At 42.0% G+C, this 15,294-nt stretch overlaps 1 protein-coding gene across 1 annotated transcript in view; it reads left to right on the forward strand.

Moving 5' to 3' along the window:
* GCN1 (GCN1 activator of EIF2AK4) overlaps positions 1-15,294 on the forward strand; it is a 43,727-nt gene that overhangs the window by 664 nt on the left and 27,769 nt on the right. The window contains exons 2-22 of the mRNA XM_035898358.1: positions 2,094-2,196; positions 2,731-2,794; positions 3,383-3,514; positions 4,711-4,819; positions 5,545-5,643; positions 5,724-5,858; positions 6,375-6,443; positions 6,530-6,638; positions 7,055-7,129; positions 7,389-7,517; positions 7,714-7,764; positions 8,179-8,277; positions 8,559-8,732; positions 10,281-10,433; positions 11,200-11,292; positions 12,700-12,775; positions 12,952-13,111; positions 14,044-14,233; positions 14,354-14,478; positions 14,804-14,982; positions 15,161-15,254. Of these exons, the coding sequence (XP_035754251.1) occupies positions 2,094-2,196; positions 2,731-2,794; positions 3,383-3,514; positions 4,711-4,819; positions 5,545-5,643; positions 5,724-5,858; positions 6,375-6,443; positions 6,530-6,638; positions 7,055-7,129; positions 7,389-7,517; positions 7,714-7,764; positions 8,179-8,277; positions 8,559-8,732; positions 10,281-10,433; positions 11,200-11,292; positions 12,700-12,775; positions 12,952-13,111; positions 14,044-14,233; positions 14,354-14,478; positions 14,804-14,982; positions 15,161-15,254 (2,418 nt within the window). The remainder of the gene's footprint in view (positions 1-2,093; positions 2,197-2,730; positions 2,795-3,382; positions 3,515-4,710; positions 4,820-5,544; positions 5,644-5,723; positions 5,859-6,374; positions 6,444-6,529; positions 6,639-7,054; positions 7,130-7,388; positions 7,518-7,713; positions 7,765-8,178; positions 8,278-8,558; positions 8,733-10,280; positions 10,434-11,199; positions 11,293-12,699; positions 12,776-12,951; positions 13,112-14,043; positions 14,234-14,353; positions 14,479-14,803; positions 14,983-15,160; positions 15,255-15,294) is intronic.

A 15,294-nucleotide genomic window follows, 5' to 3' on the forward strand; every position in this document is an offset into this window, starting at 1 on the left:
CCCGCCGTGTCCGGCCGCCGGGAGCACCGTTCAGACAGGGAGCACCCGAACGGTGTCCCCGCTCCCGGCTGCCCAGCGGGGCCTGCCGACGTGTGACCGCTCCCCGGTGCCCGGGCTGCCTGGGATCGCCTGTTGGGCCCTGATGGGCTTTTTTTCTCCAGCTTGGTGCATTAGAACGGGATGTTCCCAAGGCAAATCCCAGCCTTCTTAGCATCAAGTCCTTGCTAGCCCAAATGCTGCGTTTGTTCTCTGTATCTGTTTGAAGCAGCATTGCGTGCGTCCTGGCTTTGTAACGCGTGTCCATATACCTCCTAATAAAAAGAAAAAGCAAGTGGGTGAAGCCTGTCCCAGCAGCTCTTTCACGGAGACTGGGGAGTTGTAGTTTGTGCCGTTTGTGTAAGTCACTGAGCTGCTTGGGAAGCCCTGTAGTGTTATACATGATTTATATTTTTAATTTCTAGACTGTTGGGTTAATTTGAATATGTTTTTTGTGTCTGTACATTTCCCTGCTTGTGATTAAACAGCATGAGTAAGTGCAGCGTGGTTTGAAGTTTGCATATGATGAGCTCATGTAATTGAAAGGTCTGAAAGAAGCTGAGCTCTTTAATGGTGGCTTGTTCTGTCAGTGCAGATGGTAGCGACGTTGGTTGTCCTCTGCAGGTCCACCTGTACCTTAGTGTTCAGAGGTACAGCCCCACTTTCAGCCAGTTTTTAAGGAGAGCTCAGGGTGTGAGATGGTCACAGGGTCGGGGAGGTGTGGACAGCCTCTCTAAACCCCAGGTAGCTGCTGCACAGGATTACCCTTGCTGCGTGTCAGCAAAAAAACTTTGCTGAAAGCAGCTCTTGAGAAGGATGGAGGCAAATGCTGTTTCTCAATTGCCAGGTTGCTTGTGCTTAGAAGACTTGTAGCAAAACGGGTGGAATTTTGCCTGAAGAGGGAAGGAACAATTTTGCTGAGTTTCTAAAGGCATGCTTAGTTGCTGCCCTTCCTGAAGATTTTTTTTTATTATTGTTATTAAAAAATATCAAGTTGTGTGGTTTAAGAGGTGAATTTTAAAAGCCTTTGCTCGAGAGCTGTGATTTGATTTATGTAACCTCAGAAAACTTGTGAGCGTAGACCTGGCTGAGCCCTGTTCAGCCCACATGAAGCCTTTTGTCTTGCATATCTTGCAAAACTTGGAAGTGCATGGAAATGCTTTCAGTAGTTCAAGGAGCAGGTCGCTGAGAACTTAGACTGTCTGGAAAGACTAGAAAGTTTATCTCACTGCCTTGATACCACTTGAGAACTGAAACAAACTATATACAGGAGTTAAACTCAGTGAGCAGTTTCGGTCCCCTCCCGCTGGCAGATCCAGGCACACTGTAGTGCAGGCATGAAAAAACCCCATTCAATTGTGTGATGTTATTTTTTGTTTTGCTTGGGTAACCTTGGGTGCTACTGATAGCACATGGAAGGAGTTTGATAGCGAGGCCCAACCTTTTGTAATCTGGTGAGTCCAATTTACAAAATCCCTGCGACGTGTGTTGTTAATTCTGGAAAAGACTAAAGGCAAGCAGTTCGTTATTTTGCTGGGCCTGTGTACAGAATTTCACAACTATTGACAGCCTGAAACCACAGATCAGTTTTTCAGGATGAGCACTTTCAGTCAACCCTTGGTTGTCTTCAGTTAGTAGTCCCCCTTTGGGGGTGCATGGGCTTTAGGAGATAACACTGAAAAGCACCTTTGCATTCTTGAAGTGCTTTTTTTTTGGGTGCTTTTAAAGGTCCTGTGCTCTAGGCTATTGATCTTACCTCTCACTCTGTCCTACTTTTAGAGGGGTAAATGTATCTTAAAGAGCTTGAGTGCCATGACAGGGACACAGGTTAACAAACAGAAAGCAGTCATCCTTCAGCCGAAGGGGGAGGTTTCTGAGTTTCATTGTGTGTGATGTACAGTGACCCTTTCCCCAGCAGATAAGACCGTGGGTGCTCACATTTGGTCACTAAGAGGTCACTGGTGGCGGATGACATGTTTTGCTTGCCCTGGTTTTGTGTTTTCTGTGTTGATATCAAAGTCAGCCTGATGTTTTTTCCTCTCTATGTGTGGTTTTAGATTTCTGATACACTGAAGCGGTTTGCGGTAAAAGTAACCACAGCCAGTGTGAAGGAACGGAGAGAGATCCTCAGTGAGCTGGGAAAATGCATTTCTGGGAAAGGTAAAAGCTTTGGGATGCTGTTCTGGTTACCACGTTGGAGAAGAATGTTAAAATATTTTGTTTCAAAGGCTGTGTGAAACTTGTGGGTAGTTTTTTGAAGCAGGGGGCTGGCAGCGTTTGGAGTTTGTACTTTCTCACAGTATTAATTCTAAGCGTGGGTTTTGTAGATAACACAGAACTCTGGTTACTAGCATGTGTGCTTTTCCAGTTAGTAGAACATCTATATACGTAGAGAGAGAGAGAGTATGGAAGATTTTAGATAGTCTTAATAAAACAGTTGAAACAAAATTTAAAAAATCTTTTTGATTTCACTCATTTTCTGAAGACGACTGTGGAATAGCATGTGTTCCAATTTTGCCCTTATTTCTAAAAAAATGCATAAAATGTATATCAGAGAGAACTCTGTGATCCTTGCAAACAATTTCACAGGTTTATAAAGGTCTGTTATCAGTTCACTGATTTCAGTTGTGAAGTGTTAAAGGTTAAGGGTTCAGTGATTTATGAAGAAATATTTTGAAATACAATCTGTTACAGATCTTCCAGAGGGTGCAGTGAAAGGCCTTTGCAAACTCTTCTGCCTTACCCTGCATCGATACCGGTGAGTAAATTGATGTAGGAAGGCTGTATTATTTTATCTCTCAGTATTTATGTATTTATTAGTTAAACCAGTATGGAGCATCTGGAAATGTTAGCATGCAGTGTCACATAGACGTGTATGACACTGAAAGATGCCATCTAGTAACTAGGCTCTCAAGTGATGTTTGACATTAAAAAGTTTTACAATGCTTACCTTGTGTTTCACTTTCAAATTGAAATCAAATCTTGGCATCCTGTGGTTCAGTCTGCAAGAATAAATGCCTGTGTCCTTGTGAAGTAATTCTAAGGTGTTTTTTAGATATCTTTTCAGCACTTTTATATTGGATTACGTTGTGGCCTGTTATAGAGAAGCTATTCAGAACCTGTGTTCTCTTCTGCAACCTGCTTTGACATAGCCTTGACATAACTTCTGTCAGCTGAAGAAGGGAATGGAACTTTTTGCCAGAAACTTCTCCTCTTCTTGGAACAGCAAGGATAAAATAACGATTAGCTGAAATGAGAAAGCAGAGCCTTTTGTGTGGTGTAAGTGTAGTAATGTGTAATGTTGGCAGGATTTATAACATTCACGGAGATATATTTTTCATTCTAGCGATGCAGCATCCCGCAGAGCCCTGCAGCTGGCACTTCAGCAGCTTGCAGAATCCCAGCCAGATGCAACAGCAAAAAACCTTCTGCACTCACTTCAGTCTTCAGGGATCAGTGGCAAGGCTGGAGTTCCCAGGTGCTGGATAAGTTGCTTTGTGTGGAAGCAGTTCTGAGTTGCTAGTAGTTGCTCTTGTGTTCAGAATGATTCATCTGCTGCTGCTTGCCAGAGGCGTTACAAACATTTAGAGGCAAAGCTGTTAATGACCATTCAAGTGTTCTTCTCTTACATCTTTCATGTCTTCTGGGAAAGCCAGAAGGACTTTTTTGGTGTTACTGCAGGTGAATTGGGCCTGAGTTACAGTTTTGCCTTTGTTATCCTTCAAGTCTGGTGAGATGAGGAACAATCTTTTATCAAGAAACAGTCTCCAAAATTATTAGGAAAGGGGATTTCCTTGCCCATCTGGTGTTCAGCTGGTAGAATTCAAGACCTTATTATAATCAGGGAGATAATGAAATTTGAAGCTGAACTGAGAAACACATGGCTCTTCTATTGTGGTAGCATGTGGGATCACTAGCAGTTCCAAAAGGTGACTTAAGGTATTGTTACTGATACAGGCCACAGAGTGCCGTTCTGCAGTGCCTCCATGGCTGAATAGAAGTGTAGTTTTTAGGAGAATAACTGTGGCTTAAAGGCGTGCAGTGATACGATATTCACCCTTCAGTCACAGTGGCTAGCCTGATCTGCAAGGACGCTTCCTATGTTCTTTCACTTTGAGGGAGAGATCAGAACGGGGTAAGGATCCTCAGGGAATTGTGAGGTGGGATCCATTACCTGAAGTGGAGGGAGGAGGTGAGAGTTAGCAGAAACCAGAGCTGAGTAGTGTGCCAGGAGGGAATGTAAGCTGAGAAACAATTTGGCAGTCTAAGGCTGGGAAGTTCTGACAGTAAAGATCAGCAGCAGATGAGAAATCTTGAGTCACTTTTTGGTACTCTCAGTTGGCAAAGTATTTAACTCTCATTGCTGTAATGCCACTGGGAAGATCCAAAAATGGTCATCTTCTGCTAAGATTTTTCATTCTCAGAAGGCAAGATTTAGCCTCTTGTGCCATTCAGAAATGTTAAATATTAAAACAGGAGCTGGAGCGCATAGCTTATGAGGAGTAATTATTTCCTTTACGTGCTAAGACTTTAGCTGTATTTTTCTGTGATAAAATTGCCTCGCTTATAAGGTGGTGTTCTGACTTGGGCAAAGATGAGTCTGTTATGGGCTAGTAGGTGTAAGTTACGTACTGGGAGCTCTAGATTTACCTCCTTCTCCCATCTGTACAACAGTAAGAGCAGTGGATCTGCAGCTCTGCTGGCACTCTCCTGGACATGCCTGCTTGTACGCACAGTCTTTCCAACACCTGACAAGAGACAGGGAGAAACATGGAAAAAACTGGTAGGTTCTTTTTGGTTTGCCAAAATATCCCTTCGGAGATAAGGACTTAAATATTTCTAATGTATTTTAAGTTCCTGAAACATTGCAAATAATTCTGAACATAACTGATAATGTCATGTTAAAATCCAGGTTTACATGACAATCTTTTTTGCTTTCTGGTGTATTTTGATCTCTCCTATCCTGCTGGAGAAGGCAGGAGGTGTATCTTTATACATGAGAGTGGGGCAGTCTTGCACCTGCACAGAGTTGCTCTGCATGCTACAGTGCATACCAGTGTGTCTAGACTAGGTTTGCTAGTGGTGCCTCCAAGATGCAGTCTGCAGCATGGCATGAATACCTGTGCCTCTCTTGAAGTGGTTGTATGTGGTATCCTGCCATATAGTGTCAAGGAGTTTTTTGCTTCCTTTTCACCTACTTTTAACAACCTCAGCCTGCGACCATGCTCATAGCACCTTGGAATATAGTTGGAACACATTTTAAGAAGAGATGTAATCTGATATAAACTGCTGTTTGCAAAGTCAGAGTTTCCAAAACTGTTATGCATGGTTCTGTGAAGTGATGCGTGTGAGGTGAAAGCAATGGCAGCTTGTTGGAAGAACTTACATGACCTAAAGACTTTTTCCTCAGCAGATTCAGCTAATCACTGGCATCTGACACATCCTGTTTGAGCTGAGCTCTCTGAGAAGCAGGTGCATGAAGGTTTTCTTGGCTGTTTCCCTTGGCAGGTGGAGGTTCAGTGTTTGCTCCTTTTGGAAGTCCTGGGAGGTTCTCATAAGCAGGCAGTGGATGGGGCCGTGAAGAAATTGAACAGGCTGTGGAAAGAGGTGATGTGTGCCTTACATTACCATATTCAATAGCTGTTCTACGTTCTGTTTGTTAATGTACCTTGCTCTTTTCTTTTCAGAACCAAGATCTGGTGGATCAGTACCTATCTGTCATTCTTGGTCTTGAACCAAACCAGAGTTATGCTGCAATGTTGGGACTTGTGGTGCAGTTTTGCACAGCCCAGAAAGAACTTGATATTATTAAACGATACAAGGTAAATCTGTCATACTGCCTTTTTTTTTTTTTTTTTTTGGTAATAAGTAACATCATTTCTCATGGAGAAGGGGACTGAATAGATGTCTCGGTGAGCTTGGTCTTTTGCATCTGCCCGTGGTTTCGTTATCTGTCAGTTCAGTAGTTGTGCACTGCTGTCCAAAACAGCTGGGATAGATTTATAGAGGAGGTGTCAGATATGTGGCTTTTTGCTGTGCCCTGTGCATTTATATAGATGGCCAACACTGCAGCTTTCTGCCTTTTCCCCTGTTGTAGGAATGGAAGGCAGCATTTAGCTCTCAGCATGTTTTGAGCATTGGGCTGAAGAGTAGAGCAGAGAGCACTGATCTCTGCTTGACTGTTTTATGTGAGGATGGAAGCAAAGCTTCTGCTTAGTGGATAGAGCTGCCTTCTGGATAAGAATGGGGTGTGGTGTCAAGCCTGGCTTCCTGATGGTGTGTGGGGAGCTGTGTATGGGTTGTGATGTGGCTGTAATTTGGTGTTTCTGCTTGTTCAGAGTGCTCTTCTGGATTTCTACTTGAAGACCATCCTTATGAGCAAGACAAAGCCTCAGAAGCATGTGCTGGTGAGACATACTATTACAGACCTGTTTGTACTTTTGTCCTATGTGCAACATCTGCTGCTGTGCTGAGCGCTTTGTTCCCTTTGCAGGACAGCTGTTCCCCGCTTCTTCGGTACATGTCTCATGCTGAATTCAAGGACTTGGTTTTGCCAACTCTGCAGAAATCCCTGCTACGGAGTCCTGAGAACGTCATTGAAAGTGAGTCTGTCATCTCTCTGCATTGCTCTGTCAAAGAGCATGAAGAGTTGTTCCTTAGGGGTCTGGAGTTGTGGGGGGAGTGTGTATCTCTGGACTATGCTTTTGGTCCTGTGAGCACAGGCGGCAGGATTGTCTGGCGTCTAAGGATTGGTTTTGGAGAAGCAACATTTGTGGTGTGATCCCAAGTGTCTGGGTATATGATAGCTGCTGTTTGCACTGAGGACAGAATTTCACAGCTGAGTGCTAAGAATAATCCTGAATTAATCTGTTCACTGGGCATCAGTTTCAGTGTTTTTTCTTCCTATTCCTTACTGACCTCGTCTGCTCCTGATGTGAACTGTGGGGAAGGGCGTATTAAAATGCTAAAAGCAATTACTTAACAAAATGTAATATGCCATTATCTCTTCTGTCTTCAGCAATCTCTTGCTTGCTCGTATCTGTGAACCTGGATCTCAGCCAGTATGCTCTAGACATTGTGAAAGGGCTGGCCAGTAAGTACTCTAACTTCTGGAGGGAATGATGAATCCAGGATAAAGCTTTCTTCAACGTTCTAGCTGTACCTCTAACAGCTTGATTACCAGTAAAGAGGTTGTTTTATGTGGGAGGGAGGATGATGCCGTAACTTGGAACTAGAATAGTTCACGTGATGGTTCCAGAAGCTGAGTCAAGCCACATGTAAAGATACATCCTTGTCTTGCTACTTTATGCAGTTTGTTGTAAGAAGCTCTTAGCTTGCGCATTATTTTCTAGGTCATCTGAAATCCAACAGCATGCAGCTGATGGATGAAGCAGTTGTAGCATTAAAGAACTTGGCTCGGCAGTGCAGTGATCCTTCGGCTGTGGAGTCGCTGGGCAGACACCTTTTTGCCATCTTAGGGGGTGAGTAAAGGTTTACCAGTTTCAAGCAGTTTTGTGTATTGTATTTTCCATTGTCTTTAGCTGCCTCTATGATAGGGGTGGCTCAACCTGGATAGAGGTAATGGGGCAAGCTTTTGTATTTTTAGAGAAGATACTCAATGTGGCACATAGCTGTTGTCTGTAAGTCAGCCATCACCCATTCGTTTCTTGTTGGCAGGCTCAGAAGGGAAGCTGACCGTTGTTGCTCAGAAGATGAGTGTCCTTTCAGGTGAGGATCCTAGAAGAAAGCTGCTTCTCTGGTGGAGGAAATTCAGCAGAAGGCTGAATGAAAGGGATCTGTACTTAAACCTTTAGGATTCCCTACCTGTCATTCCAAATTGGCCGTTGTTAATGTCATGGACAGTGCTGGATACCACATGCCAGTTCTTGACCTTCTCTTCAAAGGAAATAATTGGCTGGTAGGCTAAAATGTTTTATGCAAGGAAGATGACTGTATCCTGAGTAAAAGTGAAGACAGGGGTCCTACAGTGTTGGTACATGGTGGATGTGACATCCAGATGTAGTGATGAGAGAGAGATGTCTGTGTGAGGATTGAAATGTGAAGGGCCGTTCTTGATTGTTTTTAGATTGTGCAGCAAGTGCTGGTAGTTTGGGAACTAATGAAGGAATTCTGTCCTTTCAGGGATTGGTAGCCTTAGTCACCATGTGGTTTCTGGATCCTCTAGCCAAGCTCTCGCTGGAACCCTGGCTGAGCTTTTCATCCCTTTTCTGCAACAAGAAGGTGAGACCTCTTGCCTTTGTTCTGGGTTTGCTAAGCTGCTTTTGTCTTGAGCAGGATTTTCAGGCGGCCCGGTACACAGGACGAATCTGGATTCTCGCCTGTTGTGTTATAAAATCCCTTGCCCTGTGTTGATGAGCAGCCTCATGGAGACAGTGCTGTGTCTGTTAGAAACACATGCATTCTTTTCCTGCCTCCTCCTGATGATGATATCTGCTTTCTGTTTTATCTTCCTGTGTTTCATACAATTGCTGTACTGATGTCAGCTCTGTGTTACTTCCTAGTCCATGAAGGCACCTTGGTTCATGCAGTCTCTGTCCTGGCTCTTTGGTGTGTTCGGTTCACCACAGAAGTTCCTAAGAAGCTGGTAGAATGGCTAAAGAAGGCCTTCAGCCTTAAAACCTCTACTTCAGCTGTGAGACATGCCTACCTGCAGTGCATGCTAGCCTCTTTCAAAGGTAAAACTGTGCAGCTATTAATAACTCTTGACTGTGTGGCTTAAGAGAAGAGTAATCAACTTTTGTACTTCCTGATATAAGTAGATAGCTGTGTGGAGTAAGAAAGATTTTATAAGGCAGTATCTGTTCAATGACTTCCTCTGTATTTCTCCTTAAACTTTCTTTTGTCTTCAAAGAAAATGGTTTGTCTCCTTGTATAAATAGCATCGCTGACCATTGTGCTATCTTTTCATATACCCCCAAAGTAATTTTTGATTGTTTTATTTTTGTCTTAAACTTAGATTGTAAGGTTTCTAGCTCAGGTCCATGCTTTTGTTTTATATAGCACCCAGCACACTGGCATCCTGGTCTGTGGCTTTGGCTCTCAGAAGCTTTAAAAAAATACAAAAAAATTAATGTGTTGGAAATGAAGACCTTCAGAAATTCTAAACATTTGGTGATCCTTTTGAGATTTGCTTCTGTTGGTCCTATCCCCTTTGACTTCAGCATTTCATCCATGAGTCAATAGGCAATCAATCTGATGCCTGTATCTGAGATCTCCCTTTCTTGTTGATGCAGTGAGAATCAAAAAGATGGTATGCATTTGCTTAAGAATCAATAACTCAATGTATTGTATCGATGCAGTGAATTTGCCATAATTTTCTCAATATGGGTACGAGTGAAATTGTAATTCTACATTTTTCTATTGTAGCTACCAGGAATTTCTGTGCTATCATAGGGCTGAAAAAAAACACACTCTAAAAACTACGTGGATGTCACAGGATGGTGGTCCTTTCCAAGACATTGCTAGGGCCAACTTGAAGTTGCTCATGCTTGCCATGGGCAAGGGGGATTACTTGTGTGTGATGTGTGCAGCTGTTCAAGGGATCAGGGCTCAAGATAATTCATATTCCAAAGTAATTTACTTGCCACTGGAACACTGTCTACCATTGCTTTGACCCACCCAGTGAGGCATCCAACTGGGGCATAAAGAAAACAGATTCTACTCTTATGAGTTTATGGTTAAAACACTACCTGAGAACACTTAATGTAGAAAATCACAAGGTCTGTTGTGTGTGAAGTGTTAGTCCTGGAAATTCCAGGAATACCTAGCTCAATTTCTGTGGAAGTGAGGGTTGCAGGCCAGTGGGATTCCTTGACTTGTGAATGTTTGAAGTAGAACAGATGGTTGTGGCTTGCCAGGAATTTACTTTCCCTCTCTTGGGGAAATGTAATCTTTGAAGTTAGACTTCCTGTGATTTGAACCGATTCCTTTAATATAACTGAATTAGCTTTTTCTTTTGCATCCTATGAACAGAAGCTCATATTGAGATGGGACTATTTTAGCTGTGAGGAAAGGTCTAAAGTGGTTATCATTCAGCTTTTTATAAAGTTTAATGATAGTAGTGATTGGCAAATACTCCGTGAGATTCAGAGTGTCTGGTACAGTACTGTATGTGTCTGGTTCTGTTCCTTGTCTCACGACAACAGAAGAACCGTTGATACCCTTATGGTGTAAAGTGTGAAGGACCATGTTGTTTTTTAACTTGTATTTTTCTGTCTCCTCAGGTGACACATTATTACAGGGAATGGACTTGCTGCCAATGCTGATCCAGACGGTGGAAAAAGCAGCATCTCAAAGCACCCAGGTTCCCATGGTAACTGAAGGAGTTGCTGCAGCTTTGTTGATCTGCAGGATGTCTGTAATTGAGGGACAAACCGGTAAGGTCACAAAACATGTAGTAGAATCCAATATAAACAGGTTCTGAGGGTTAACACTTTTTCTTGACAATGTGCATGAGATGCTATTCCTTAATTTGTGTATTGTTTCCGTGTAGAGAATCATTGCCCTTTTGTAAACCAGGGAAGGACTTATTCCCATCTCCCTTGGTTATGTCAGTGAAGAATTCCGGCTCTTCCATGGCTTTGCAAATTCCAGGTTCCACTCCATTAATGCAGTAATCCTCTTTATTCTGACGCAAGACATTCACCCAGACCTTACATGCTAGGACTTCACTAATTCATTAGAAGTATTACTTGCTTGTTATTTGGGTAATGTTTTTACAAAACATCTCTGGAAAGTATAAGGACTGGAGTTCTGTCTTCCATTGGAGGATATTACAAGAACTGTCTGAATTCATACATCTGCCAGGATATAAAATCCAGGTGTATTCTGTCTTTCAAAAGCAACACACACTTCTTTCCTTTCCTTTATTTTTAGGAAGGCTTGCCCTATGAGGGATTAAGGTGAAACAGACTTTGTTTCACAAGTATAAGTCAGAGAAATGCATTTTTTTCAGCAGGTGTTTTTGGGGCATGGTTGTAGTTCTGAATTGGAGAGATGAGAGGCTTTATAGCTGAAGACAAGTAAAGCTAGAAATAATTTGAGTGATTTCAGGAGATAGAATTCTACTATATTTTATGTGTGCTGGTGAGTTCTGACTTATTTTGAAACATGCTTGATAGACATCTATTCTTTTCCTGTCAGAGACTAAGCTGAGTGGTTTCTGGCAGCTGATTCTGGATGAGAAAAAACAAATTTTTACATCAGAGAAGTTCTTGCAGTCTGCGCCAGAGGAAGGTAAATTGTCAGTTATTGTGTATCTAATTGCTGTTTAACTCTATTATTTAGTACTTATAAGAGCTACTGTTGCTGTTAGCCCTGTTTTATGATCCTTGGAGGATTCAATTTCAGATTAAAATGAACAGCATGCTTTTTCAGAAGTACATCTAGGCTAGTTGTATCCTAAGCTTGACAGTGAATTAATTTATTTCTTAATGAAGCTGAGTTATCAAACATTTATAATTCCAAATGTGTATATTCTGTAAAAGTCTTTCCAATACAAAATGTGTTTGTGTGGTGTCCCAGTTTGTAAGTAAATAGTTGGAGCCAGTCTAAGGGATGTGGAGAAGCCTAAAATTAAGATGATGATGGAAAAAAGTAAAATAAGGCTGGAGAAGACAACATGTAGGTGAAAATCTTAAGCTTTGTGGGGAAGAGTAATAGCAGATAGGAAATCGATTGGGTTATAAATCAGTGTCTCTATGCTCAGTTTTGTTCTCTTGTGTTTAAAGATTAATTGAAAAAAAAAATTAATAGAATGTGCCCAACAGAAAATATTACTGGCAACATTTTAAACCAAAAGTTTTGAAAATGAGTTCATGAATAATTTCTCTGAAATGAATTAATTTATCTTTTGTACAAAGCTTTGAAGAGGTAAAGTTTTCTAAGTGGGCAATAACAGCATTTCTCCTTTGCTTGCAAGTCTGCAAATATCCTGAAAGAGCATGATTTGGAAAATTTTATATTGCTCCCTTAGGATGTTAGCTCCAAAAAGAGTAAATATTGTCACAATTTGTTATTGGTTATTTAAGCAAAAAAATCCAGCTAACATGCTTAACATCTCCAAACTGTCTGATGTCAAGAGTCCCCTGTACTATACTTAATACAGGTTATAACCCACCCCATGTTTCAGGCCTCTTTGCTCCTGCTTTTATGATATGGTTGAACGTTGATATACAAACCAAAAGGTCTAGGGACAGTTGAAGCTCAGAAGATGGTAAAACACCAAGGCTACTATTCAAATAGCATTATGCATTTGTGCATGAATTCAGTATACGTTTTATTGTCACTGAAGACATTTCAGCAGTGCTCAGGAATTAACACTATTGATGCAGTGAGCATTTTGTTTATCGTTTGGTTTGTGCTGTTGACTTAGACAAGATTAGGCCGCATGTAGCGGTCAGGAAAATTCTGCTGGGATCCAGCTAAGAACGTTTCTATGAAGTCCTGGTTCTGTTTCCAGTCTTGACAGATCTGAGTTGGATTTGTCTCTAGCTTCACTGAGAAGATTATGTAGAGGCTCAGTTTGGGTAGCTATTTGAACATGGCCTGCTTGCTGTTTGTTTGTTTTCAGGTAAAAAAAAAAAAAAAATCTGTTTCCTTATGAAGTCTTATGCTATTTTAAATATTTGTCTTTTCCCACAGCAATGTGTACAGTACTGCAGCTGACAGAGCGCCTTCTCTTGGATCATGCACAACGACTGCCTGAAAGTAAAGTTCAGTACGTAGACTGCTCTTGCTGCCAACGATCTGTGTCTGATCCCTGAATGTTAATGTGGGCAATGGAGAGGCCAAGCTTGGGACATTGCACAAAATGTTGAACTCTTTGTGCTTTTGTGTCCAGTTGGCTTGCAGGGCTGCCTCCCTTGCTAAACTTGTTTATTTCTCTGTTTTCAGGCAGTATCACCGTGCCCTTGTTGCAGTACTGCTGAGTCGGACCTGGCATGTTCGAAGACAGGCCCATCAAACAGTTAAGAAGCTCTTGTCCTCTCTGGGAGGGTACAAACTGGCCTATGGGCTCTTGGAGGAGCTGAAAGTGGTTCTCAGTTCTCACAAGGTGAGTATTCAAGAAGCCTGGTCTCTGCTTAGCTAGTTGTTTGTACGATGCCAATCACCTCCCTACCCTAGATTTGCATATATATACATAGCATGATACAAAGATGATTCCATTCCAGATGATCTCCTAGAATGCCACTTGTTACTAGATTATTGCGTATTACTGTATCGGTGCCTGTGATGTGCCTAGTCTTCCCTATATACACAGAAGACATATTATTCAAAAGTATTTGGGGAGGAAGCTGCAGTTTTCTATTCTATGCAGTTTCCTTCTATTAATCCAAATTTAATCCCTGCTGGAAGACCCAAGTGCTTCATTCCTTTCTTGGTATCCTAGATCTTTGGACCTGGCTTATAGCTCAGGCTGCCTGTTTAAAACAAATGTAATATAAATGCTTTAGTTATAACTGTTATCAAAAATAAAAAGAAAATAAAAAAAGGAAACAATGAGTGCTATCTTATTGGGCATGCTGCTAAACCAGCGCCATGTCAAGTTGTATAATAAATTAAGTTGCATTACTTAGGTACCAAGGCTGAGATATTGTAAACAATCTTCCCATGTTACAGATACAGCCTGAATAAAGCATTTTTTTGAAAAGATACTGGATAAAATTGGACTGCAAAGTTGGGCATACTGTTCCCAGCCAGCTGTTCAATCTTTTCCAAAGTCCTCTTTGCCAAAAGTGATCGTTTCAGTTTCATTTTACCCTGGCTTGCCAAATCTAGTATAGTTCTCCATTCTTAGTCTTTCTGACACTGTCATCTCTGTGCTTCTGTTCCACTGTTATCCTTTATCCCTTCTTTCCTTTGAAAACTTGAGGTTGTTAATACTGACGAGGGGAGCTGATTGTTGATATTCACTATGGTGTTACTGTGGGGAAGTGTGCTCAGGGAGTCTTGGTGTGATGTGTTAATGTCAAATTGTCCACTCAGGTTCTGCCTCATGAGGTCCTGGTGATGGAGTCAGGAGAGCTGTCAGAGCTAGGAAAGACTTACATTCCTCCCCGTGTCCTTCATGAGGCACTCTGTGTCATCTCAAGTGTGGCAGGGCTTGATGTGGATTCCTGTGAGCCAGAAAAGCTGGCATTGGAGATGCTGCTGGTGAGCCATCATCCATCTGTAGGTAAGTGAAGGGATGAGACCACTGTCATGGCCAATGTGTGGGGTTTTTATCTTACCTTTTTATTTTATTGTACTAGCAGTCTGCTTCATATTTATTATGCTCATTTATTGTTCTTGCTAGTGGCAGTGCAGCCAGGTCTTTGGCCAGCCCTCCTCATCAAGATGAAGATAGATCCCAAAGACTTCATTACCAAACACCTGAATGACATATTACCCAGGATCACTGCCTATGCTCCGGAGAACCAGGTGATAAACCTCTGCTTTCCTTGTGTTAGTTTTGGGAGATACTTTGTAACAGGAGAGTTTTCTGGAGGGCTTAAGTACTAACTGGTCTATAAGGAAGGAGATATGTCTAAAAGGTGGGGAAAAGGCACGTTCAAAGAGAATATCTCTGGTGAAAAGGAGCTGGGAAGAATGTACACCAGCAACCAGGTAGAATTCTAGATAAGATTTAAGTACCCACTGAACAAGGAATTAGAACATAAAGTGGGCTGCCTTAACAGGGCATACTTTCTTGAGACAATTTCAAGGAATACTGATAATGATGTTTTTTCCTTTGTTTTCCTGATAGTCATCTATGAATGCAGTGGGATCTCTCTCTCTGCTTTCACCTGGTAGAGTGCTCCCACAGCTCATCAGCACTATCTCAGCATCAATGGAGAATCCAGCTCTGTGCCAGGTTACTCGAGAGGAATTTGCCATCATGAAGACACCAGAGGGAGAACTGTATGACAAATCTATAATACAGAGGTAAGACTTGATGGTTTTTTTTTTTTCTCTGTGCACCTGGGGATTGATTGCTGCTGGCACGTAGCCAGTGGGTGAGTGGGTTTGTCAGATCCTCTTTCTGGACAGGAGTTCCTGGATTTGTGTCCCTGGATCTTAGACCAGAGCGGTGCTGATTCTTTTCTCTGCTTTTCCTTCTCAGTGCTCAACAGGATAGCATGAAAAAGGCCAACATGAAGAGGGAGAATAAAGCTTATTCCTTCAAGGAACAAATCATTGAGCTAGAGCTGAAGGAGGTGAGTTGATGGGAACAGGAAAGCCAGTAGTGAAGGTTCT

Source organism: Egretta garzetta, unplaced genomic scaffold, assembly GCF_000687185.1.
Source record: "Egretta garzetta isolate BGI_Z169 unplaced genomic scaffold, ASM68718v1 scaffold7, whole genome shotgun sequence".
NCBI classification, from domain to species: domain Eukaryota; kingdom Metazoa; phylum Chordata; class Aves; order Pelecaniformes; family Ardeidae; genus Egretta; species Egretta garzetta.